Here is a 27,507-nt window from a genome sequence, read left to right on the forward strand (position 1 = left end):
CTTCCTGAAAATGTTTCACAATAAAAGCCCTGTTAAGAAATGAAGGATTTCTTTCCACTTTCTTGGATTTAAATAGGAAACATTCCTACATATTTTTGTGTTTCCATTGTAGCATTGGTTGTGTGGTGTGGTCAGTGTTTCTGGGCCTAACAGATTGTTGGATAATGGATTTAATTAAGCTAAATTTGTCTTTTATTTACCTACATGTTGGTTTATTGAGGCTGTGTTTGCTGAAAAAATGTAAACATATTTGGAAGAGAATCTCGAGTTATGTTAGACTTCTGTCTTACGAGTCACTCATTTCTTGCCAAACAATTGTTAACCATCACCTTAAAATAAAGTTCAGTGAGGCTTAGTACAAGAACTACTTGCTACTTTCTGCAGTTCAGTCACTGTGAGGAAAATAAATGATAAGTAATCAGGTTTTCAGACAATATCTGTTTAAAGTTTTTAAAAAAATGTGGCAGCCATTAATACTTTTATTTATTGTACATTGTCCACATTGTTTGTTTCCTCTGTGTGTGTAAAGCCCACTTGGTCTTCTAGCGTGTGTTTCCAGTCTGATTATACTGCTACATTTGTATCACAAGTTTATTGAATATTGCTTTTATGCATTCTATTTATTACACAAGAATTGAATACTCCAGTGAAACTTGTTGCCACTCCTGCTTTTCTCGCTTTCTTCCTCCTGGCTGTACTGCTACTTCGTTATCTGCTCCTCTATCTTGATATTTCCCTCCCCATCTAACTCCCCCTCTCTCCTCTCTAATGACAGTCAACAAGGCTGATAGGCTGATATATTTACACTGGTGGCAAGGGAGGAAGAAATCATCAGCCAAACCCTGTCCTGCCCCTGGGCTCTGACAGGCGGGGCTTGGAGGAAACCCTGGCCGCCTAGCCACTCCCAGAGCAGGGCATATCTCTCTCTGCTGTCCCTGGCCCTGCTCAGATCTCACAGCTAGATGGGACCAAAGCTTTCTCAGGCCCACAGACTCACAGACACACTCCCACATCAGCTACCGGGGGGAGAGTGAGCGGAGAAGAGAAAGCAGCAGGCAGAGTGGAAGGCTGCTGCTGGTGGTGTGCACGCTGGCTGAGAGAAAGACAGGAAAGCCAGTGTTTGTTTTGTTTTGGTTTTTTTTTTTTTGCTGTGCCACTTTTCCTCTAGATCTGTTGATGAGCCAGGCTGGGTCAGCTCTGGGTCTCGTCTCAGTGTGGGGTTCAGAGGTCGGGGTCAAAGTGTCACTGCTTCTTGAGTGTGCGTGGCTATTTTGCAACTTTTGAACACTGGAACTGTACTGTAAGCATTATGACTCTTCTGGGCTCTGAACACTCCATACTAATACGAAGCAAGTTTAGATCGGGTAAGTCCAGTGATGACTGAAACGTGACTTTTATTGCTTCTCTGTTCTGTCACAACTTATGAACACTTTCTGTGTACAGCTGTGTTTATTCTCAGAAGCCGCACAAACAGTTTGTCTGCCAACAGCATTTGAAAACAATTCTCCGTACGTTGTGTCATTCGTCTGTCTTCGCGGATGAGTTGTGTTGATACTCAGAATGTGCTCCTCAGTAACAGCAGCCGAGTGACAGGTGTGTGTAATACACAGTGCTGGCATGTGATGGCACAAGGAATAGCAGAGCGAGGTCGGCATGAGTCAGAAAGCTTCCCATCACTCTGTCACAGTATGATGGATTTACAGACGTGATGTCCATCAAACTCCTTGTAAATGACACGAGAGAGAATGATGTTTCAGACAGGTTAGTGCACTTGTTCAGTCCCAGTCACTAACCCTCTGCTGCTGCTGAGGAAAGCCAGTCAGACACTGTTGTTTTCAGGCTTTGATAAAAAGAGATTAGAGGTCAAAGGTTATCTAAATATGGCTGCATTGGAAGCTGCGTGTACCTGAGTATATCAAAGCGGGAGGAAGGGTCTGGACTACAGCACTGACTTAAACTCCTTCTAATACACATCAGATGTTGGGGATTTGTATCCATCTGTCTCCTTCACGTACACAGACTCCTTAATTCCGTCACTTTCTTATTCCCACACGCACTTTCCTTAGTTTGAACATACTTTGTCTAAGCTCGCACGTGTGTGTTTTCAGTGTGTTTGTAGTCTGAGCAACACTGCCACCTCCCTGAGGAAATTGCAACTGATCGTAGCTGTTCAGCTTGTTCTACACTCAAAAAGCAGCTGCTTCAAAGCGGTGGCTGTAGTGGCTCTGGTTGCTACCTCCAGTGTGCCTGTGAGCTGTAATTGCGTTCCAGAAATGGCAGGCTAAATGATGCTTTTCCTTTGATTTGTTTAGAGCACATCAGTAGGGTGGGAAATGACCCCGGTGCTCTGGGGAGCATGAGAGGCTGGATTCAAAAGCAGCATAAGGCTTTTCATGAAGGTTGCTCAGGGTCTGTGTTGCTCTAACCCTTGTGCTATAGCTTGTTATAATACAACACAGATGTAGAGATATTGTCCTTATGCCAAAGTTTGCTTGATATTACAGTCACAGGAGTTAATGCCGCCTGATAAAAGCGACTGCTTGAGCTCATTTATGAGCGCATGAGTGAAATGTTGTGCGTAAGCGAAGTAAAATTGCCCGTAAATGTCTCTGTGATAACTGCTGATGGCAGGGGGAAGTCGAAGATGATCTGCTGTCAAGGATTTACAGTTTCTTTAACATGAAGTACGTTGACTTACACTACACAGCAATTGTCACTCCTATGCACCATGCTTAAATGACAATCAAACTAATCAAAGCCATGGGAACTGCTACCGCATGGTTGAAGCTAAAAGGAAAGATAAAGATCTCATTTAAGTGCTCCCCACGGAGCGCCGAATCTGAGTGTGTGAGGTACTGACGAGTTCTCATGCTGATTTGATTTAGAGCTCAAATGACCACAGTCCATGCTCTTAAGCTCAAGGCCATTGCATAATATTATGACAGAGACGTCAAATGCAGTGCCACATGTTAACCATATGTAAATCAGCAGTGCATACATGTGCTGTCTTTAATATATAACTATTTCAGACCCATTTTCACTTCTGATCCCAAATGTATAAAACATAAACACGCTGGATGTTTTCAACCTGGATCACCGAGAAAATCGAAATAGTAAAACAGGAAACTTAGTTTGATGTTCTTTTCTGAGCTGGCAAACATTTGATGTGGTATTTGTCACGTTTGAAATATGATCTGTGAGTTTATCAGTTAAAAGCAGAATAAGCCTTTCACTCCACCGGTGTCATCTATAAAAAATAAAAAAATCCATCTGACCCACAGCAAAAAAAAGAACAAAATAAACAACAACAAAAAAGAAATTATTAACTTAGCTTAAAAAAAACAGGAGGAACCAGCAGTCTGCACTAAATGGATAAGCATACCATGCAGGCAGTCACATGACAAAATTTGTGGGTTTATTCTTTGTTTAGGAAAGTCCGTACTGAAGAAATTATCACTGTTCTAGAGCCTTCATGAGACTCCTCCAGGCGCTAATTGCAACAGTTATTTTGAAGTATTATTCAATAAGTGATCAGAATAAGCTGTAAGTAAGAATCACTAGTTAAATGATATAAAAAAAAACAACAATCTGCTATAATAACCTACAATAACATTTTAAAAAACACTTTTACTTTTTTTGTAGAAAAAAACACTTTTGCTTCTCTTTTAGTAAATCTGTAATGTTAAATGCTGCACTACACTAGCACTAAATTAGTCTCATCTTGCATTTATAATGCTGTGCTATAACGAACGTGTCACCAGGTAAAATTGCAGCAGAATTCTTGTCTCTTCTGACAAAGTTGGTAATAAGTTACGAAATGAGAGACTACCCCACAACACGCTCTGCTGACGATGATTTGCAGTCTGGCGACACATAAAAGCACTTACCTGTGTTTCTGAACGCAAGTGAGATTTTTTTTCGCCTTCTTCAACATACATCCAAATGTCCTTATTACCCCACTCTTCACTATGACTCACTGTCAATGGAGCCGCTCCAGAAACTGTACCTTAATGGTGGAGCGTTGGCTCTCCTCCACACAGGTCCTGGCTCGCATTCGCAAACCTGACTCCAACTGTCCAAGACCGTAGAAATAAAATATGCCAGTTGTGTTTTAAGGTGGATTTTCACTTTATGCAGAGGTATTAGACTAAAATAAACGTAATACTTCATTTAGGAATACCTGTTTATTACAAGTTATACAGTTACACCCATATATCTGTCGTGAACACATTCCTGATTGCACTAAGGGAAAGTTCAGGAGGATTCATGTAACAAATGCAACCAGTGTTGGAGCTTAAGTGTAAAAGTGAGGTGTTATTATTATCTTGTTTTGTTTTTTTGTTCTTTCTTCAGTGCGGTGGCTGTGAGTGTGTGAGGCACAGAACAATAAATCACAGTATCACTCAACTGGCTTGTGCAATTATCAGCACTTCACTGGTGCAAACCAAAGCCAAATGACAATTTATTTGCACTATAAATCTGAAAAATTGGGTTTGTCTGTCCTTTATTGTCAAGAAAGCCCAAGTTAAAACAAGTGTCTTCAGTTTCAAAGTCAACATTCAGAGAGGCGTAGTATGGTTCAGTGATCTGTGATTACATAGCTTGGCTCTGGCCCACTTTCTATAACATGTATACTCTGCAATCAGGACAAGCGAGTCTTTGGTCTCAGCAAAGCTTTTGGGGAGAAAGAGCAGATTACATGGCAGCTGCTGTGCTTTTCCAAGCACAATTATTGATAACCTGTCAGTGAACATAATAAAGAGCAGCTGATGTTTCACCTGGCTTTTTCCAAGAAAATTAGAGACAAAATTTGCACGTACGACCAGATTCAGGCTGTTCAGGCTGATTGTTACATTAGCCCGGTATCATGACATGATGTTTGGATAGCGCATTGATTTCCGTAAGTCATTTTGTTCATTGTTCATTTTGTTTGTTGTTAATTTTTATGAATACATATAATGCTGTGTTTAAATCAAATTTGTTCATATTTGATCTCTGACAAATGTTTCAGGCGTATAACTCTCTCCTAAAAGTTTCACAGGTTATCTGCTTTTGAAGAGAAAAAATCAAAGAGGAAGTTTCTTCAGCTCACAATAACAGTTATTCTGTCTTTTGTCTGACAATGAAATTATTTTATTTTTTAAAGCCCTTTTTCTAAAGCATATATAGAAGGGGGGATAATTATTTGATCCCTTACTAAATTTGTAAGTTTCCTCACCTACAAACAAATGGACAGTCTTTAATTTTCACGACTGTCATTTTAATCGAGACAGAATATCAACCAAAAATCCAGAAAAAACACAATGCATAAAAATAGCAAGTTACTGAGTGAAATAAGTATTTGATCCCCTACGATCTAGACAGAATTCTGGTTCCCACAGATTGTAATCAGTCTGATCTCAGCGCATTACGTGTATAGATTACACTTGTCACAGAATCAATTTCTTCCATTCTAACCTCTCCACCACCATGGTCAAGACCAAAGAGCTGCCACGTGTCCCTGGACAGGGTCCCTAGACAGGGACACATGGGTGGAATGGGCTACAAGACCATCACCAAGAAGCTTGATGAGATGGTGGCAACTGTTGGAAGAAATATAAAAACATCATCAGTCACCCTCAGTCTGAAGCTCCATGCAGGATCTTGTCTCATGAGGTGAAGCTGCACAGGAGAAGCTTGTTAATAATATGAAGACGGTTGGACCACAGTCACCAAAAAAATACTATTAGTAACACACTACGCCATAATGGGCTGAAATCTTGCAGCGTCTGCAAGGGGCCCCTGCTCAAGAACACGCATGCACAGGCCTGTGAACGCCTAAATGATGCAAAGAAGGCGTGGGAGACAGCGCTGTGGTCAGATGAAACTACAGTCAAGCTCTTTTTTTTAGCATCAACTGTACCTGCTGTGTTTGGAGGATGAGAGGATAACAGAAAGAACATCATCCCCACAGTCGAGCATGGAGGTGGAAGCATTATGTTCTGGGGCTCTTGTTCTGCTAAGGGTGGAGGACAACTTCAACACATTGAAGGGCCAACCGATGGCCGTGTATCACAAAATCTTAGACAAGAACGTCCTTCCCTCAGCCATAACTCTGATAATGTTCGTGGAGTCTCCAAACCTCAATCCTACCGAAATTCTGTAGAGGGAGCTGAAGCTTTGAGCTGCCGTGCAGCAGCCAAGAAAAAAAAGAGTTTCTATAAAAAGGAGTGGGCCAAAATCCCTCCTCAGCCATGTTTTCCTTGGGGAACAAATACTTTTTTGACTCAAAATACAACGTCCATTTGTAACTTTTATGTCACGTGTTTTTGGTAAATTCTGGCAATGCTATCAGCTACTTGCGTAGGCTACATTTAACTACATAGATTCATAGCATAAGTATAAATGAATGCTTTAAGGGTTACTGTTACATTACTGGCTTACTGGCGGTGCTAAATTTTAAAACGAAAATGTTGCTTTTACAAGGACTTAGCTACCCTCAGTACTGTTCAACTTAAACTGTTATTTTTAGATTCAAATGAGTGCAAGCTTGTTGAATAAAAAATCATTTAGCTATAGTTACATTCCATCTGTCACCTGGTCTTAAAAAAGAAGAGACAACATTTGCATGCAGGAAAGTGCTCATTTTTCCTTGTCAGAAATTGTATCGGTTACATGTTTTGGTAAGCTTCCAATCGGCAACTAATGCCTTCATTTGCTCTTTGGGATGTCGCGACCGGCAGGTCACGACCCCCTCGCTGTAAACGAAAGCACATGTCAGATGAAGGGAAGGGCCTGATATTACATAATTGAGGTGCTCTCCCATGAGAGACCTGTGATGTGGCGCCTGAGCTCGCTGACACACAGTCAAACTGTTAAGAAAGTTGTTACATGACATCAAAGCTGGAAGGCTGGAAGAAATTCATAAAACGTGTGATTGCAGCCAGAGCTGCGTGAATATAAACCACCTGAGTGAGATAATTAACAATAGGGGAGACAGAAAATGATTAGGACCGTGCAGGGAAAAGGGAACATTTCATACTTATGTGTCGGATCCAGGATCTGACCGGGAGACCTTCAGATAATACTGGGGAGGGAAAACACACACAGACAAAGAAAGAAAGAGAAAGCAACAAAATCACAGACGCACTCAACCAACAGACATTGAGGAGTTTCTATGTTTATGACCTTAAACTCCCACCTAGACTCCCCCCCCACACACACACACATGCAGGGCACAGTGAAACGTGTGCACATGCTGTGGACCACACACTGCAGAGCAGATCTGTTTAAAAGCCAGGAGCTGTGTTTATCATTCCCTACATCCTGCTCACAGAAATATTTGTGAGCAAGCTGCGCTGTTTTGTGTGTGTTTTTTGTATGCATATGTGCACATACGTATGTGTCCATGTGCATCTGTTCAATGACTACAAATTGAATGCTGGTAGCTTTTCATTCCAGCCCACAGACAGAGTAAAACTATGCTAATTCGACTTTAAGTTTCATTCTGAAATACCGATTTAAATGGCTTGTATTCTCAGCCTCTTCCTGCTTTTTCTCTGTCCCTCTCCTGTCTCTCCATACCTCTTTCTCACCTTCGCTCTTTATCTGTCCTCCTCTTCCTCCTCCTACCCCCAACTTTAGTCCTACAGTTAAGACTTCAGCAGAGGAGGACACGAGAGCAGCTGGCAGACCAAGGCATCATGCCTCGTGAGTAACACCTTCCAACATGGAGCTGCTGCACATCCAAACACACACACACACATGTACTTACATGCTTTCAGACTTAAGTGTGAGTCAGACAGTCAGAGGGAAAAAGTGTGAGAAACTCAAGCATGTCAACTTATCACACTTGTCCCAATTAGCAATTAGATACAGAGGTGAAAGGTCAGTTCCCCTGACTGTCTAGCTGTTAAAATAATGTAGGTTTTATCTGTCCAAAAGATAAATGAGTGTTCTGCTTCCATGCAAATACGAGGTTGATAGGTAACTGAATTTTTTACATTCATTTATGTGAGGCACTCCTTTAACATTAGACTTGTTCCATTACCAACAAAAATATTAGTGAGCTTTAAAACTGTTTTTAATTAATTTGGGGTTTTTTTTTTCAATAATTTAGAGCAGTGAAAAAACAAATATTGTGTGCTTTGTCCTCGGGTGTGTGGTGGATGGCGCAGTTCACTGTGGGAAATATGAGCAGTTACTGCATTTTTCAAATTTGCCCTAGGTCCCCTTGGCTCAATCAGTATTATTTTGAAAATCCAGGAATGAGGTTGTGAGAAGCACCAACTGCCCGAGTTTCACATGCATCGGATCCTTGAGTCTGACATACTGCTTGACATTTAAAGAGAAAAGGGAAAAAAAATAGTTAGATGTAGGCCTGAAATGAAAACTATAAAAACAGATACCAGCTGTTAGTCAAAAGAGAGACAAAAAGAAAGAGATCCACAGTCTCATGGACAATTTTTCACAGTACATATATGTTACTGATGGACGTGTAACATGAATCCAGCCGTATTAAAGAGAGAAAGCAAAATGAAACAGGCAGCAAAAACACAACAAAGCACATATCTAGATAGTGGAGATGAATAAATCCAGAACCAAGGAAAGCAGGTGGCTTTATGCTACAGAGCAGAGGAGAAAGAGACGGCCAGATAGTGGCTGCAGCCCGAGAACAGGCAGACAAGATTGTAAGTGATCGCCGAGGAATGCTCTTGTGCTGGAAGAGGACATTCGGCCTCAGAAGAAACAGCTTAGGAGGCCAGATTCACAAGAGGTGGCACCTGTTTACAGCCCGGCGCTGAGAGGCATGCCCAAACACAACAACTGAGCGTGCAGGCCGCATTTACAATAAAGAGGCTTTGTGCTTTTAAGAGCACGTAAGTCATAGTGATGAGAACACATAGACCTGACTGTACTGAGCAACCTCTTAAATCTTCACCCTTGCTGCGATTGATGTTCCCTCCTTTTCTTCAGGTCAGCTTAGTGGATGTTTGCAGCTTTTCGGGTTAGCTGTGACTGCCAACACACGCCACGCGAGAGATAAATTTCAAATATTCATGAGAAAGTAGTTTGTTTAGTGTGCGACATTACAACACAGCAGACAGCTACTCATAAAATCGAGATTTTTATCTATTCCTGTTACTTTAAAGCATCTCGTAAGTCATCTCGGGAAACATGGAATTAGTGAGCCATGCAAGCAAGCTGGTTTTGTCCCCCCCTCGATTCCTTGCATGTAGAAACAACAAGGGGACCGGGTGACCTGGACTACAGGCTGGGGATTTGTTGAATGATATGTCTGGCACCGTTCGCCATTTCACAGAGGCTCCAGCCTCAAGATAAACCTCTGGTAAGTGTGCGGGGGAACGGAATCCAGGGGCCCGGCGAGCCCCTATCAGTTTCTAGGAGTCTGTCACAGATAAGGCAGCAACGAGAAACACAATTGGCCAGCAGGGCTCCAAGCACTCTTTTAAAAAAGAAATTTCAATTGGCTGTTTATCTCTTGATTGCAGGCGGTGGTGCAGATCTGAGAGACGTTGCAAGGACTCGTATTTGTGCTGTTTGTCATACACCCACACACTACATGTCTTATCGTTCTTCAAAACATCATCCGTCCTCCCAAAAAAAAATCCGGCATTTCTGAGGAGGGCACAACGTCCTCCTCCTCCTGCGACTGCCGCTTCTGCTGCTGTCGATGTGATCCCTCAGATGCTGGTTGACTCTGCCTGGCTGTGTTATTCCTGCTCGGGGGAGATGGACACGGCACAGGGTCTGTGTATATATTACCCAGGGAACATCTGGTGTTTATTAGACTATTCAAGAATCCGCCACGGCCTCTCGGGCCCGACTGGCGTGTGGCCTGCATGGGAGCACACACTGTCTGCCTGCTGGCCACAGGTCTGACTTGACACACACATACAATCTAATATTTCCCCATAAAGATAACAGGCCCGTAGCTGCAGGTTTACTGTGCTCTCTGTTGCTTTAAAATGTTCATTTCCACAGCAGAAGGACTTTAATCCTCAGTGGATGGAACCACAAAAGGAATCATTCCAGCTAATGCACCAAACCTCTCTGTGTAGTGTTTACGCATGACAGTCAGCAGTTAAATGTACTGCAGTAGGTTTAAAGAGCACTGTATGTTTAAAAGTGAGCTTCAGACTCACCCGATCATGTTACATTAGACCAGCGCAGTCGCATCAGGCCAAGTTCTAAACAGACGATAACGCCGACGTGACCATGACAGCAGCTGATGCTTCTCCACTCTCTCTCAGAGGAATGGGGCGTGCAGCCACAGCGGATCATCTGTATTACCCACCTCAGTGTTTTTCCTTCTACTCAAATCGAATCTCTTTTTTCTTCTTTTCTGCTCCTTTTCATGCTCCCAACATTGTTTTTGTTTTTTTGTTTTTTTATTTTAACATCCCTTCACCCCCAACCCCCACTGCAGATGAGTCTGGATCTGCCAGAGCTTTCTTCCTGTTAAAAGGGAGTTTTTCCTTCCCACTGTCGCCAAGTGCTTACTCATAAGGGGTCATCTGATTGTGGGAGTTTCTCTGTATTATTGTAGGGTCTTTGCCTTACAATTATACAGAACTGTGTTGTGATTCGGTCCTATACAAATATAATTAAATTGAATTAAATTTACCTTTTTTCCTGTCCCTCCCCTTTTTGAGTTCAGAATTTGTCTGTGTTGAATATTTTTCTTTTTTTTGCTCTTTATGTTCTTCATTTTCTGGAAGTATCAAAACTTCTAACATACAATGATAATCATTCTTAATCTACTTCATTGTCCTCTCTTTTAACATATTTCTTTCTTATTTTCAAGTCAATTCAATTTTATTTATATTTATACAGCGCCAGATCACAACAACAGTCGCCTCAAGACGCTTTATATATTTGTACGGTAGACCGTAGAATAATACATACAGAGAAAAACCCAACAATCATATGACCCTCTATGAGCAAGCACTTTGGCGACAGTGGGAAGGAAAAACTCCCTTTTAACAGGAAGAGACCTCCGGCAGAACCAGGCTCAGGGAGGGGCGGGGCCATCTGCCATGACCAGTTGGGGTGAGAGAAGGAAGACAGGATAAAGACATGCTGTGGAAGAGAGCCAGAGATTTTATTCTCTACCTCCTGATGCTGCTCCTTCCTTCTTTCTGTGTTTTCCTTTCTCATTCATCCTGTTTTAGTAACGTCTGCCTCTTCCTTTTTTTCGTCTTCTTTTGTCAGAGATTGATAGATGTCTATTTTGACTGAGATCTTTAGCATAATATTTGCTTCATCTAAAGTTTAAAAATGCCTAATATTTGAACATTAATCTTGATTTTGATGAAACCCATTTTTCCTCTGAAGCATTACATTTCAGATCCGTTTTTCATCAGACACTAATACTCTCTCTAACTTGTCCAGCACAAAGCTCAGTATCATTCATTTCTTTGTTGGCGCTGGATCCTATGTCATCCCTCTGAAATATCCCACTAAAATTATATTTGACCAAATAAGTGCTGTTGCTCTTTCTTGGACTCAGATAATCAAACTGATCTGGTGCGCTCTCCGCACTGCTTGGTAATCAGTCCTGCAAGTGCTGCAGACAGATTGTAGGCCAAGCCAGGTTAGCTCTGGCCCTGATTATTTATCCAGGATTTAACAGAGATAGATTGTAGAAAGTTGAAAATCTTACCCACTGCAACCCTTTAATTAGAGCCTCTCCATTTATTTTTCTAGTATTCAGACTGTACTAGGAGTAAAAGCAGCTGGACTGATATTACAGCTGATCCAAAATGTAAATATTGATTATTGAAGGATAAAAGAAGTGTGGAGATAGCAGCTGAATGCAGAAGTGTGTAGATTAATAATGATATGATAAAAAAGGGAACAGAGGTTTAAATGGAAGACCATTTTACTCTGGAATTTAATAAACAGATGAGGAAAAAGCCCTGATATCACTTCAAAATTATTGTAGTTTGTTACTTCTAAACATCATCTATAACTTTGGTTACTGTGGGTGTTGTAACGACAACATTCACAATAAGACGAAAAACTAAAGTCTGTATTAACAAAGCATACACAAAGAGTTATTTGCCATATTCTTATAATTACTGACATTATTGATATAATATTTTTAAATATCACAGTTGTCATCCATACGTGGTTATAAAAATACCCCAATCAAGTTACAGGTAAATGTTCTGTAAGGAAAGAAGGAAAAGTGTAGAAATATTATGAGCAGAATCTCTCTGCGTACAGGAAAAGCAGATCTGCTGTTATGAATTCGTGGTGTGCTGCAGGTGCATTCCTAAAGTGCAACGTTTTCTTTTTGCTACTGAAAAACAGCCATGTGACCTTAACTTGTCTTTCAAGTAGGGCAGTGGAAGTGTGCCAGCTTAACCGCCAAGTTGTGCTTTCTCACAGCTTGCTCTTGAGACGCGAAGAAATCATCTGTGTTTATAGTCATAGAACAGACACACCGAACGGTGGAGAGGAGGAGAAGGATTGCATAAAAATGCAGACACAGAGCCCACGCTCATTAATTGCAGGACATTATCCCACTTATAGATCACCAGTGACACTGTCAGTTACCTGAATCCTCTAAGAAATGACCGCAGTAACGGTGTATTGAAGGATCAGGTTATATGGTTTGTTTTTAAATGAATTTCAACATTAGTTCAGAATTGTTTGAAAGTTATATCTGGAAGATGCTCAAAATCGTTACTGCATACTTATCAGAGATCTTTTCATGTTAGCATGTAGTATCAGGGTAAGGTGGAGCCATTATTAACTAGCTTATGGAGTCATTATACACTGATCAGGCATACCATAATTCGCTCTGACAGGTGAAGTAAATAACATTTTGATGATCTCTTTATCATGGCGCCTGTTACTGGGGTGGATATATTAGGGAGCGAGTGAACATTTTGTCCTCAAAGTTGATTGGTTAGAAGCAGGAAAAATGTACAAGTGTATGGATTTGAGTGTGTCTGAGAAGGAACGAATTGTGACGGCTAGACGACTGGGTCAGAGCATCTCCTGTGGGAGGCTCCCAGTCTGGAGTGTGCATTGATTAGCTGAACACCAGGATGCACTATGGGAAGAAGGGAAGCCAGCGGACGCAGTGTGATGCTTTGGAAAATGTCCTGCTGGGAAAACTTTGGTAATTCGCCCTGCCACAAAGCAAAATGGTTTGAGGAGCACAAGTTTGAGTTGACTTGACCTCCAAATTCTGTTGCTAACAACTTGGTACCAGATACCACAGCACACCTTCAGGGGTCTAGTGGAGTCCATGCCTCAATAGGTCAGGGCTGTTTTACCAGGCTAAGGCAGACCGGGCAATATTACGCAGGTGGTCATAATGTTATGCATGATCGGTGTAAGTTATTCTGGACAACATAGACCATCTAAATCTTTAAAAGTAATAAGAGTCACTGTCAAACAAATGGATTAAGGATCTTTGTGATCACGGCTAAAGTGCATTATATCAAAGTATACTTTCAACTGCAAACATAAAAATATACTTTTAAGCATGTACTTCATTACTCTCCACTCCTTTAGTGTAGTGTTTCCCTGGTGTGTCCCATGTCGTTGATGTTGTGGTCCTGCTCTGTGTTATCCAGACCCGGCCTCAGGCGGCTCCAATCTGGAAGCCCAGCTGAGGCTAAAGCGAGCCCAGCTCGCCGAGGACTTGAATAAGAAGTTGGCTCTCAGGCCAGGGCCCATGGAGCTGGTGCAAAAGAATATCATTCCCCTAGACTCTGCCATCACGATGACAGGTATCAGTGGAGAGACGCCGCCACGTGGTGTAACCCGACTTTAACACCCGCTGCGCCTTAGCCTGTGCGTTTATATGCTTGTGTGTTTGGAACTAAAGTTTAGGTGTAGAGTTTGTTTTGTGTAAAAGGGCCCTTCTAACTGACAGACTGTGTGTACTCATTAATGAGGCAGACTGTAAGCTACTCAAACGAGCATTGTACTTGAGTGGACTGCACTGCTACGTCGGTCACATCGTTTAGTCTTCTAACAGGAGAAACGGATTATTCCAAATGATAAGACCTTCAAAGGGTCTGCACAGATCAGAGTCTTCAATGCATCACAACCCCTTTTGTTTTTCTCTCGTGCTGGAGAGTCATGTGCTAAAGTCAAGTTTATAGGTATGAGCAATGATATTTCTCTTTATTTTAACCTGGTCTATTTTTGCATATGTGAACCACGCTAATGTTGCACTCTCCAGCAAAGTCTATTTTGGGAAAATATTACAGTGTTTCAGGCAACACAGGAATTTTAGAGGAATTGTTTTAAACACTAAAATTACTAAAACTATTAATTACTATCACTATTCCTTATTTCTATTAATAAAACACTGGTATTACCACAAAATATGAGGGATATAAACCATCTGAACAAGCATTTTTCACAACCTGCCCATGTGTTCTTGTTTATCTTTCTGATCAGTCAAGCTTTGTAAGGCATATCAAAATGCATTATTCAAGTCAAAATTTGAATTCTGGTCTTGATTAGTGGACCACCTATGCATCAAAGTATTCTTCTTTGTACATTAAATTTGAATGCCTTAACAGGGATGAGGGCTGTTAAAATGAACATTTGTGTTTGTAGCCAGAAAGAAAGAAAGAAAATCCATGTAAAAAAAAAAAAAAGGTGCTTAGCAATCAGCATTTACAAATGTCTATTATGGACTCAAGTGTTTGAGGAGTGCTCTTCGGTGCATCGTGTATGCTTAAACAAAGATTTAGCACTGCGTGAAGCGCAGGGCCGGAGCTGTCCCACCACGCCGCTCACATCTCACACTGTTTGGGTCCAACATGTTACTCACTCTCTCTGTTCTTAGCAGTGCAGCGAGTTTTCTTTCGACTCTGCTGTTTTAGCAGTTTTATGTTTGCCTCCTTAAGCTTCCAGTAAACATGTTGCACAAAGGAGCCGGCAGGCTGCGGTCAGCTGGTTTATAATACCTCTGCCGGAGAAGGGGATCTCCGTTTATCGAGATGAACAGCAGCTGTATTTGGGTCCACCCTTTTTCTTTAGAAGTCTGCGATGTGTGTGCGTGTAGAGTGCATCCTTTGCCACATGTGTGGGCGTACCTGCCTGTATGTTTGGACCTATCTGCTCATCCTCCCCCCCCCCCCACCCCCCTCTTTTGTCTGTGCTCTGACTGGCTCCAATCAGCCACCTACAAAACTACGTGACAGGACCAGGCTGTTGTGACCCCCACCCCGCCCCCTTTGCCTGCAGCATTAACCCCTCACCTTAAAGCTCTATATCTCCCTACATAACACTCCCAGTGATTGTTTCAACCTCTGTCCGGTAATTTTGGAAACTGCCTGACCCGCCATAGCTTGTAAACCAGCCATGTGAAAAGAGGAAGCGTACGTGGCGTGCAGATTTCCTGTAATTCTGCCAACTCAATCTCCCGGTGACAACAAATTATCTTAAAGAGTCCTGGACTGTGCAGCAGAGCGAAAATGCACCGAGTAAATTCACACACAGACCGTGTTGGTGTTTTTCCCTACAGACTTAAACATGAACAGGTGGGAGGAAATGGCATTTAGGACAATGCTATTTACTAAGCTGTGCAGTAAGCTCGCCGAGTGTGTGTTTGTGTGTACTGCAAGGTCATAGAGTTGCACAGAATGGACCTGGTACTGTGATGGAAACCAGAATCTGTTCCTGGTTGTCACATGTTTGGATACAAAAAGAGAATCTTATACCTCTCAGCGCGCACACACACACACACACACACACACACACACACACACACACACACTCCAGCCTTTACCACCTCCTTCCCTGGCTCTGTCCCTTCAGCTCCATTAGATAGTTGCTCTTAACTACCCCAATCAAAGCTGAGTTCCCTATCGGGCCAGCCAATCAGGAGCGTTCTAGAGGTAAAGTGGTTGTGTGAGTGTCTTACCCACACAGCGTAACACCTCCGAGCTGAGTGCTGTACTAGGTGTGAGTGACAGGCAGTGTGTGAATACCTCTGCTCACATACATTGTGTGCAGCATGCAGTATGCATCCAATCAGCCAAGGAGCAGGTAAAAAAAATGTTTCACAAAAACAGATGTGAAAAGGGTCCAGTGGTTTGTGGATTGAATGAAATGTTTTCTTGAAATGGTGTTCAAGGCGCTTTGGACAAATTCTGCTGTCATTTGGTTTGTGGGACAAAGGTCTTACCCTATCAGCAGCACGTGTAACTAAAGCCTGGTGTATTTAAAACTACAGAGCACAGAATGATTGAACCTCCACAGATACAGTGCTGGAGTAACATAACAGCGTGTTAAACTGAGAACCGTTTCCACTAAAACAACAGGTTGAGGTTGAACACAATAGTCTTGCGACTGGTCATTTGCTGTTTTAGACTGCAGATGAAGTAGTTTGGTGGTAAAGTCTGACTGTCAGCCAGCTGGAGGCAGCAGTACTGATTGGCTGTTTCAATAACTGTAATATCCAGGCTATAAAAAACTGGAAGGAACATATTGAAGCATGCTCGGTTATTAAAATGTGCTCTTAGTGTCTTGAATCATAGGTCTTGTGATAATTGTATATCGATGATGACTGTGACAGTTTATACTTGCTTTGCTTTTAGTTCTGGTTAGATTTTGCACTTTAGTTTAATTCACCTATCTACATTTTTCCAAATTTTCTTCACAGATTGTACTAATGTTATGTGGAATTTTTTTGAGCATAGTAATATTGTAACAGCCCTGATGTGTGTCTCAGTATGCAAATGAGTTAGATGGTACATCCCATGTCAATTGTAGCAATGCTGCTAGACACTGTTAGGTTAGGTGATCTTTAAAGTTTCTATGTGGATCATTTCCTTTAGGCTGTAGTCACACTGTGCAGATTTCTGTTATGTCTGATAACAACGCACGCCTGGCAGATTGAAGACGATCCGAATGCATTCTGTGTGCACTTACAGTTTTTGTTTTGTTTTGTTTCTAGGTGTAAAAGGGGTCTAGGCTGATAGATATTACATCGCTGACACCCCCACGTATCTCTGTTTTTGTTCTTCTTGCAGTAAACCATGGTAAGCTCCCTAAGCAAGAGGACTCCTATGCATTTGAGGAGGACAGCAGCAGCGAGAGTCTGTCTCCAGAGCAGCACCACAGTGATGAGTCGCAGGGTTCGGCCTGCCCTTCATCTGAGGCTGTCGGCAGTACGGCCTCCTCCTCGTCCTCACCTGCCCTCACCAGCGAACGACAGGTCAAAAAAACACACAAACACGCCTCCTCTCCTCTCCTTTGTTCTATCCATTTCTTTCACTCAAGCTCCCACACTGAGCAGCTATGATTACCACCAGTTTATTTCTGCTGCCCTCCTGTGGTAGCAGAGTGAGCTGCACATCCTCTGTTTTCCACTGTTGGACTGAGTTGACATAGGCAGGTGTCACATTCCTACATGCTGAGCCATGCTGGCGGCACAGCTGCCTTTATATGCTTGCTGCTTACCTTTCACTCACGGTGACCTCATTCCAACGGTCACCAACAGAAACGGTCCCTCAACTGAAATTTGTGCCAGAACACAATTGTTTATATCTCTTAGACCTCTGCCTCTTAAATGTTCCAACTGAATCATCATCCCTCTGTGCGTCATGTCAGTCCCAAAGGTTTGTTTAAAGCTTTTTGGAATACTTTTGCGGAGGAAACATCAATACATGAGCATTTTAGGGATAATTATTCTATTTGGATTATAAACTGTCATTTCCAAAAGAAGAAATGAGAAGAAAACAGATACAGTCAGAGCAAAATGCATGAAATCTAAGGCAACAATAGCAAAAAAGTTGCCAAAGACTATAAAATAGCTGCGTAAATACAGTCGTTCACTTTTATTACATCCTGCCATGTGCTTGTTTAGTATTGTTTGGAACCAGATGTCTGTCAGTAGAGTGGATACGATAAAACAACTCCAAGGTTAAACCTCTTTGAGTGAAACTGAGCTCAACAGACCAGTTTATCAAATGAAGCGAGAAGAAAACTATTCTTTACGTCTAAACTGAAACACTTTATACTTTAGTAATTATTTCTTTAACTTCAGCCTGGAAAAGTAAATGTACTTTGTTTTTATTTGTGGATAGGGTGGTGTAAGCAGAGACCCCCCTGATCAAAGCCAGGATGAGGGGCTTTCTGGTGCTAACAACAGCCAGACTACTCCCCCAATACCTGTTCCTGCTATCGTCAAGGTCAGTTTGTCATTAAACTCACTATCATCTGCCACCTGGCTGTAGCTCAGGTGGCAGAGCAGGTCAGCCACTAACCATAAGGTTGGTGGTTCGATCCCAGCCTGGAGCAGCCTGGGATCGAACTTGGGCAAGATACTAACCCAATGTTTGCCTACTGGTGGTGGTTAGAGGGCCCGGTGGCGCCAGTGTCCGGCAGCCTCGCCTCTGTCAGTGCGCCCCAGGGCAGCTGTGGCTACAATGTAGCTTGCCATCACCAATGGGTGAATGACTGCTTTGGGGCCCTTAGGGACTAAGTAAAGCGCTATACAAATGCAGGCCATTTACAGTGGGGCAAAAAAGTATTTAGTCAGCCACCGATTGTGCAAGTTCCCCCACCTAAAATGATGACAGAGGTCAGTAATTTGCACCAGAGGTACACTTCAACTGTGAGAGACAGAATGTGAAAAAAAAATCCATGAATCCACATGGTAGGATTTGTAAAGAATTTATTCGTAAATCAGGGTGGAAAATAAGTATTTGGTCAATAACAAAAATACAACTCAATACTTTGTAACATAACCTTTGTTGGCAATAACAGAGGTCAAACGTTTACTATAGGTCTTTACCAGGTTTGCACACACAGTAGCTGGTATTTTGGCCCATTCCTCCATGCAGATCTTCTCGAGAGCAGTGATGTTTTGGGGCTGTCGCCGAGCAACACGGACTTTCAACTCCCGCCACAGATTTTCTATGGGGTTGAGGTCTGGAGACTGGCTAGGCCACTCCAGGACTTTCAAATGCTTCTTACGGAGCCACTCCTTTGTTGCCCGGGCCGTGTGTTTTGGATCATTGTCATGTTGGAAGACCCAGCCTCGTTTCATCTTCAAAGTCCTCACTGATGGAAGGAGGTTTTGGCTCAAAATCTCACGATACATGGCCCCATTCATTCTGTCCTTAACACGGATCAGTCGTCCTGTCCCCTTGGCAGAAAAACAGCCCCATAGCATGATGTTTCCACCCCCATGCTTCACAGTAGGTATGGTGTTCTTGGGATGCAACTCAGTATTCTTCTTCCTCCAAACACGACGAGTTGAGTTTATACCAAAAAGTTCTACTTTGGTTTCATCTGACCACATGACATTCTCCCAATCCTCTGCTGTATCATCCATGTGCTCTCTGGCAAACTTCAGACGGGCCTGGACATGCACTGGCTTCAGCAGCGGAACAGGTCTGGCACTGCGGGATTTGATTCCCTGCCGTTGTAGTGTGTTACTGATGGTGACCTTTGTTACTTTGGTCCCAGCTCTCTGCAGGTCATTCACCAGGTCCCCCCGTGTGGTTCTGGGATCTTTGCTCACCGTTCTCATGATCATTTTGACCCCACGGGATGAGATCTTGCGTGGAGCCCCAGATCGTGGGAGATTATCAGTGGTCTTGTATGTCTTCCATTTTCTGATGATTGCTCCCACAGTTGATTTTTTCACACCAAGCTGCTTGCCTATTGTAGATTCACTCTTCCCAGTCTGGTGCAGGTCTGCAATACTTTTCCTGGTGTCCTTCGAAAGCTCTTTGGTCTTGGCCATGGCGGAGTTTGGAGTCTGACTGTTTGAGGCTGTGGACAGGTGTCTTTTATACAGATGATGAGTTCAAACAGGTGCCATTCATACAGGTAACGAGTGGGGGACAGAAAAGCTTCTTACAGAAGACGTTACAGGTCTGTGAGAGCCAGAGATTTTCCTTGTTTGAGGTGACCAAATACTTATTTTCCACCCTGATTTACGAATAAATTCTTTACAAATCCTACCATGTGGATTCATGGATTTTTTTTTCACATTCTGTCTCTCACAGTTGAAGTGTACCTCTGGTGCAAATTACTGACCTCTGTCATCATTTTAGGTGGGGGAACTTGCACAATCGGTGGCTGACTAAATACTTTTTTGCCCCACTGTACATTCTTAACTTTAACAAATGAATTTCTAACCCTAACTCAGACTTTCTCGTCCTCTCTACCACCAGTCTAAATCTTCCGACAAGAACCGTCACAAGAAGCCCAAAGATGTGAAGCCTAAAGTCAAAAAGCTCAAGTACCACCAGTACATTCCTCCAGACCAGAAGGCAGAGAAGTCCCCTCCACCCATGGATTCGGCCTACGCCCGACTCCTCCAGCAGCAGCAGCTCTTCCTGCAGCTGCAGATTCTCAGCCAGCAGAAACACACTCATGCGCAATCGCAGACACAGCAGTCGCAACATCCGCATACCCACACTCCGCAGACGCAGGCCCAAGCCCAGTCTCAGGCTCAGGCTCAGCAGAGGCAGCCCACTTTCAGCTATCAACCCCACACACCAGCTCACACCCAGAAGTAAGTAGAGAACATATCTGACGAAATCTCCTCAAATTATCTACTGCAAACTTGTGTAGGGGGGGGTTAATAAAAGTAATGCTACATCTTACTCTTAAGTGTGATCCAAAACAGTAAATAGCACAAAAAACATGAACTGAAAGACTTTAAAATGATGTAGATTAGGGAAGAAATCTGGGATCTGATTACTTTCTGTAGGTTTGAGCCATGGTTAATGTCAGAACAATAATAAACTCCTTACATCTGCATCAGTAAATATGAGATCCAGTTTTTAATTTACCATCTTACATACTGCAGACCCATGTAACATGTGGTGCACCCACCAATGTAAGCAGTCAGAATGTTTTGGCTCATCAATATATATATATATATATTTACTTTTGGGTAATCTTCTTCAATTGCTCCATTCCAGAGGAGTCAGTGAGCAACTATCGGCTTGTAGTTCCAGTGCCCCGTCGAGCACAGCCAACAGTAACTCATCCTCTCCAGTCAAGAACACATTCCCCAACCAAAGCAACATCGCACAAGTCAAACCTGGGCCCCTGCCATCTAATCTGGATGACCTAAAAGTAGGTGATACTAGAGAGGAACATTCTGACAATCTTCTCTCCTTAACATACATATGTAATCCTTTTTATTCTCCTTTTTTTTCTTTTGCCCTGCAAGGTTTCAGAGCTGAGGCAGCACCTGCGTATTCGTGGCATGCCTGTCTCAGGCACCAAGACTGCCCTCATCGAGCGACTCCGGCCCTTCAAAGACTCCAACACCGGCTCCTCGCCCTCGGGATCCTCTGATATCACCACCATGACCTTTCCTGTCACACCCACAGGGTCCTTGTCCTCCTACCAGTCCCCATCCTCCTCCAGTGCTCTGTCCCAGGGAGGCTATTACCAGTACCCCAGCACCTCCTCCACCCCACCCATCTCGCCGGCCTCCTCTGAGCTGTCCCTCAGCGGTTCACTCCCCGACAGCTTCAGCGATGTGCCCATGTCTTCGCCAACACAGTTTGCCCTTCATCCATCTCCTGCCCAGCTCGGCGTGGAGGATGGCTTTGGGGGAGGAGGAGGTGGCAGCATGGGTGGGGCAGGTCAGAGGATGGGGGAGGTTGGTGGTATGGATGGTGTAGAAGCCGAAAAAGACAAGATGCTGGTGGAAAAGCAGAAGGTGATCGAGGAGCTGACGTGGAAATTGCACCAGGAGCAGAGACAGGTGATGATCTGTTTCTGCTTCCTAACACTTCATGGTGGATCTTAAGAGAATGAAGGCATTTCACCTCTCATCCGAGGTTCCTCAGGTCTAAAACCAAAAGCTGGACCCATGACTTTTTTCACAACTTGGGCCATGTGATTACACACTAATTAATAGGTCAGTGCTTCTTGAATGAGAGGTGAAAAGTCTGCTTTTTTTCAAGCTCTTAAACCTACCACTACATGCTTTGCTAGTCAACAGGTGGATGTAAAGTAGAGATGTTAAGAAGGCTAATTTTCATTTATCAAGTCTATGTCATAGGCAGCCATGAAACTGCAGCATCTAATACTAATGCAACAATCAATCATGTTATTATTTATAAAGTATTGAGTTGTAAATTGAATGCTCTGTGATCATGCTTATTAGGTTGAAGAGCTAAAGATGCAACTCCACAAAAGAAAACGTTGCTATGGAGCAACACAGGATACGGTCCCTCCTGCATCTCATCCTCCCATGCACCACCAGCAGCACCAGACACCAGCCATGATGGGGCAGCATTTTTTTGGGGTGACTATCAAGCAGGAGCCTTTGTCTTTGTCCTCCAGCTGCCCTCTGTCCTCCCCTAAACAGCCTAAGTGCCCTCCTGGTAGCTGCAGAGAGGATATGGGACACTGCGGTTCCTCCATTACCAACATGGGGGTCCCCGGGGGACCACAGTGTATGGATACAGGCCCTGCCTCTGGCAGCCCCACCGCTATGTCCACCTTCCTCAGCCCACAGTGCTCACCGCAAGACTCTCCTATCAGAAAATCTTCCAGCAGCCCACAGCCTTCATCTCCTAACAACCCCTACCTGCTGTCTCCTCAACTGGGGAGGGATGGCTGTAGTCACCCCCACACCCAGGGAAACAACAGAGCATGCAACATGCAGGTATGATGCCTTTATATTTAGAATGACCATTTTACTGACTTCTATTAGATAATATAATTAAAACAAGAAGCAATATTTACTTTTAAGGGAATAGTATTGTATTTTATATATATTTATTTAGTTTTCTTTGTTCTCTTCTAATGTACTTTGAGATGTTTACCTTGAAGACCATGGTGGATTTGAGACAATAATTTAACCAATGTTTTAACATGACCCCACTTTACACCCCTACGAAGTTTTATCAAACTATCCTGTTTAGAGACAGAAAGAATGATATGGACGCAAACAAACGCTACCAAAAACATAACCTAATCAAGGTTTGTTTAGCTTTATATTGCTATTTCTTTATTTTCTATGGATATTCTGATTTTTATTGTGATTTCTTTTAGCATTTATATATTCCTGTATTTGCTGTCATGAGATCACCAAAATCATTAGGCATCATCATCATCAGTGGGCTGCATAAGTAAATGTATATTATAGTATAAAAGTTAAAGAAAACCGACATAATACTTATCTACATTTTTAAATGTGGGCAGCCACCAACTAGCACAGAAACATATGTAACTAGCATTAGCTTTTACAATTTCCCATCATCTGCATCTCTGAAAACATGTTCAAAACAGTATATGTAAATATTTATTTCATATACAAAATATGCTCTCTTTAGTTTAGGTGGGTTTTTTTACTCTTTTCTTCTTTTGTTGATTTCTAACGTGTTTGGGGCATTTTATTTTTGGCTAACTAGATGCAGCAAAAGAGTGGCGGTCCGCCTATAAACTGCTCCTATCCTTCCGACCAAAGAGGTCTTCAGGGAGTCTATCCCAGCTCAGCTGACTGTGGCCTCAACAACAGCAGCCCTGCTAAGGCTGAGAGCCAGAACATGCAACCAAAGGTAATTTTCTATCCACATGACCAGCATTTTACAGCATCGTCACATCAGCATCATTTACTTCAGCTGAATCATCTCACATGTATGTTACTGTTTTCCTTTCTTCTCTCCATTTGTGGCCTGTCTCTGTGTATTATTGTCTTTTGTTGTGAAGTTCATTTTGTCATAACTTCATATCAGTTTTCATCATATATTCCTTGACATGTCAGTGACATTTCCTTTACAAGACGACAACGCCAAATCATATTTTAGAGTAAACTTTTCACTGTGATGAGATTTTTTAAACGTGAGGGCCTAATTTGGGTAAATCCCCCTATAATATACTAATATCACTTTTCACCTATTTCCCATATAGATGTCAGTTTTGCCAAAGTGCCAGGTCCCTCCCCCTGCCTTCAGTAGCTCAGATTCAGATGCATCTGACTTAAGACAGCCCCCATGCTATGAGGATGCAGTCAAACAGGTAAACTCAAATCCATGATAAAATTCAGTAGAGATGGCTGGCCAGAAATTTATTTGACCTTTTTTTGGCGTTGCTCTCATTCCACTCTTCCTCCTGTGGTCTGTCTTGTTTTTTCTTTCTTCTATTTTTATCTGTGTTGTAGTTTTTGTTTTCATCCATCGCTTTGTTCACTGCACTTTTATAGCTATTATGACAACAGCGTTATAGTGATTTTATTTTTAACCATCGTAATTATGTAAAAATTTGTTACAGTTGACAAAATATTTTATTCATTATATTAAACTGTAAAAAAAATGCCTACAGTGTTGTGAAATGTATTGTTTTGTTTGCACATAAAAGGGATTTTCCCCCTTAGACATAAAAGTGAATAATTAATAATTATTAGAACACTTGTTGTAGCTCTACATTTTTGACTATGAGCAAAACTAAATTTCTGTTACCTTCTTAATTTTGCCAGCAAAGCAAAATAAAGCACATCTAAATTTTTTAAAGCCAATTAAAATATTTCTGTTTCTCTGAAACAAGCAAAAAAAACCCTCTATCTTTTAAAGCTAGTAAAAGGGGCCAAGTCCCGTTTTAGGAGCTAGAAAGTTTTAAAAAAAAAATCAACAAATTCAATTCAGTTTTTTAAGTGTTTAAAATTTCAGCTGATAAAAGGAATGCACTTTTTGTTACTGTTACAGCAACTGACCCGAAGTCAGCAGATGGATGAGCTTTTGGATGTGCTCATAGAGAGTGGAGGTAAGGATTCATTCTATAGATCCTATTGGCTGAAGACGAAAGCATTTGAAATCACTACCCGTTGTTCACAGTCTTACCTGACACATTGAACCTGCTGTGACCCTCCCTCCTCTCCTCTTTCTCTTCAAGAGATGCCAGCTAACGCCAGAGAAGAGAGGGAGAGGTCCTCTGTAACCAAAGTTATGCCTCACATTACTGTGTCCCCAGGGTGTCCCGGCCTCCTCATCCCGTGGTTTCACCGACATTACGAGCACCTCTCCCCCAACCAGCTCCCTTACGACCACGCAGCCAATCACGTCACCGAGAGCCACCCAGACACTCTGCTTGGCAGTCCCGTCGGCCGCGGAGGGGAGATACCTCTTCTTAAAATGGCAGCAGAGGATGGGGGCCAGGAAGATGAAGGGAAGCGAGAGGTTGATCGGTACAGCAGCCCTCAGAATCATCATCACTCTCATCATCCACAACAGGACAAACTTCTGAGCAACCGAGATCTGATGGACACGTCTCTCTCGGCCATCGGCAGTAAGGCATCCGCCAACCCCGAGGTGCAGGGAATGGTCAGCATGACCTTTAGTGAGACGGCTTGGGAGACAATGGAATGGCTCGACCTGACACCACCCAGTTCTGCCACTGCCTTCAGCATTGCTCCACCCAGTGCACCAAGCATTTTTAATGCCGAGTTCCTGGATGTAACAGACATTAATTTGAACTCTGCCACAGACCTTCACCTGGAGCACTGGTAAAAACAACACTGTCCCTAAAGTGCTGGTTAGCAGCATACCAGCCATCGAACTCAAGACACCAGCTTGCAACTAGCTGCACGGACTTCTGATATTAGCTATGACAATACCAAAGACCTATTTAATTCTGTTCTTAACAGCTTTAAATGTTCACGTGTTGCTCCTTGCTATGATCCAGTGGAATGTATAACCATTAGCAGATATGCAAAAGCTGAAATCTAAGCCAGAAAATTGAACAATTGTCATATCCCAACCTTTCCACTTCACTGAAATGTGGTTCTTATGTTGTCGTCATACTCAAAAACTAAAGCCCTTGTGCTTTTTGGCATGATCTTGATGTGCACAACTACCAAGTACTTATGACAGCGGACATAGTGTCAGAAGAAACGTTAATGTAACTTAAAAACCTGATTACAGTACTTTACGCCAACATTTAATACAGTATCAGTGCTTTGACTTGAAGACACAGTTTGACTTTCATTGTGTACTTTGAGTTATATATTTGTACTGGAAAAAAAACCCAGAGAGGACTTAACAGGTGAATTGGATTGCTTAGTAATGGCCATACTGTAAATATCAAAACTGACAGAGATAAGTTGCCGTCTACATATTATGTCAGAGGTGTGGAAGAACATACAAACAACAAATCAAATGCTTTCTGTAATCACTTCATTATTTGATGTAAATATGATTTTTTTTAATTCACTGTGCACCTCTAGCTTAATAAACACTTGTCACAGTTTGCTTGAGCTTAGTATATGTGTATAGGTTAGGTCATTTGAAGGAATCTTTTTGTACTTATTTGTTTTCCACTATTATCCACAGGATGACACCTTTAAAAGAATTATCTTATCAGTTTATATCAGCAGCCAAATGCTGCCTTATTTGCAAAAGCTTTTTATTCCCAAATTTTAATATCAAATGACTGCTCCCCTGGAAGTTGTTGACTGATGTGATTTAGATGGCTCCACCCATGTAAAGCTCACATCTAGTTTTTTCTCTCTCTTTTTTGGTCATTAAAATGCCAGCATTTCTGTTCCCATTTACATTTATTTATTTTGTGCTTTTGTATTTATAGTTGATCCTGTATTTATACATTCCTTTAAAACAGATTGGGGCTCTATATGATGTATGAAAAAAGTACCATTATCGATCACTGACATTTCTTCATTATTAGTTCTCTTAAGAATGTGATACAAAGTAAAAGAACCACTTTGAAAAGCCATGTTTTCCTAACTTACTTTAAAAAAAAAAAAAAAAAAGATTTGTAATTGACAATTCTTAGCACTTAATAGGATGATGTAATATAATCAAATTTTTACTGTGAATACTGGATATTAATAAAGAATAGACTTTCACAAAAGCCAGCCGAGATAAACCTATTATGCACAGTAGTTATAGGTGAGAATGACAAACTCAGAACCAAATAAGGTTTTAGTTTTGATTAGTAAATGCATTTTTATGCACCTAAAAACTTAGATTAAAAATTAATAAATAAGTATAATTTCTTGCATACCTCCTTTATATCTGTCCGCTGACTGTAAAGCTACGGCTAGCAGTTTGTTAGCCTAAATTGCATAAAGACTGACAGATGGGGACAGACCGAAGTGGCTTTGTCTTCAAATCACAGAATCAGCCTACCAGCACTTCTGTTTTATGTTCCTAGTTACATCTGTTCATTCATTCTCAAAAGACCCAGTAAGCTTCATTCATTGTTCACAGTACTCACCGTCTTTTCCAAATTAGCATTATCTTAGCTAGCTCATTGGTCATTAACTTGAAAATATGATATTAACTTTACTCCACATAAACTTGTTCTATTTAATGTGAGTATTAGACATAATACAAGTTTTATTAGCAAAATGCTAAAGTACTTTTTTCATGCAGTAAAATTAATACTAGCAGAACTAGCAGTCTAGATTTTGTTTGTATGTTTTTTTTTCCCCACTCAGAACACCCGAGGAGACAGAAAACTTTACTAATATGTATTTTCTCTTCATTCATGTTCTATGCTTGAGCAAATTTTTAACGGCAGTCC

At 42.0% G+C, this 27,507-nt stretch overlaps 1 protein-coding gene across 2 annotated transcripts; it reads left to right on the forward strand.

Moving 5' to 3' along the window:
* The first annotated feature begins 1,176 nt into the window (after positions 1–1,176).
* On the forward strand, positions 1,177–26,213 carry myocd (myocardin). Of its 2 annotated transcripts, XM_085465474.1 has the most exons (12): positions 1,177–1,364; positions 7,624–7,689; positions 17,016–17,200; positions 18,072–18,176; positions 20,172–20,515; positions 20,928–21,084; positions 21,182–21,724; positions 22,130–22,633; positions 23,382–23,528; positions 23,881–23,988; positions 24,672–24,729; positions 24,859–26,213. In XM_085465474.1, the coding sequence occupies exons 1-12, from the start codon at positions 1,310–1,312 to the stop codon at positions 25,470–25,472; spliced, it is 2,886 nt and encodes a 961-aa protein (XP_085321600.1). In that variant the 5' UTR covers positions 1,177–1,309; the 3' UTR covers positions 25,473–26,213. The 2 variants fall into 2 exon arrangements, with proteins under 2 accessions (XP_085321600.1, XP_085321601.1); XM_085465475.1 differs by lacking the exons at positions 1,177–1,364; positions 7,624–7,689 and adding an exon at positions 13,652–13,751.
* The last annotated feature ends 1,294 nt before the right edge of the window (positions 26,214–27,507 follow it).

The sequence above is a fragment of the Copadichromis virginalis genome, linkage group LG8, assembly GCF_057382275.1.
Source record: "Copadichromis virginalis isolate Kocher_CV1m ecotype Utaka linkage group LG8, C_Virginalis_male_GT1.1, whole genome shotgun sequence".
Lineage (NCBI taxonomy): Eukaryota > Metazoa > Chordata > Actinopteri > Cichliformes > Cichlidae > Copadichromis > Copadichromis virginalis.

Coding starts and splice junctions, on each gene's coding strand:
- myocd (XM_085465474.1), top strand. CDS start 1,310: ATGACTCTTCTGGGCTCTGAACACTCCATACTAATACGAAGCAAGTTT. Junction 1,365..7,623: donor ACGAAGCAAGTTTAGATCGG/GTAAGTCCAGTG, acceptor CCCCAACTTTAG/TCCTACAGTTAAGACTTCAG. Junction 17,201..18,071: donor CCCTCACCAGCGAACGACAG/GTCAAAAAAACA, acceptor ATTTGTGGATAG/GGTGGTGTAAGCAGAGACCC.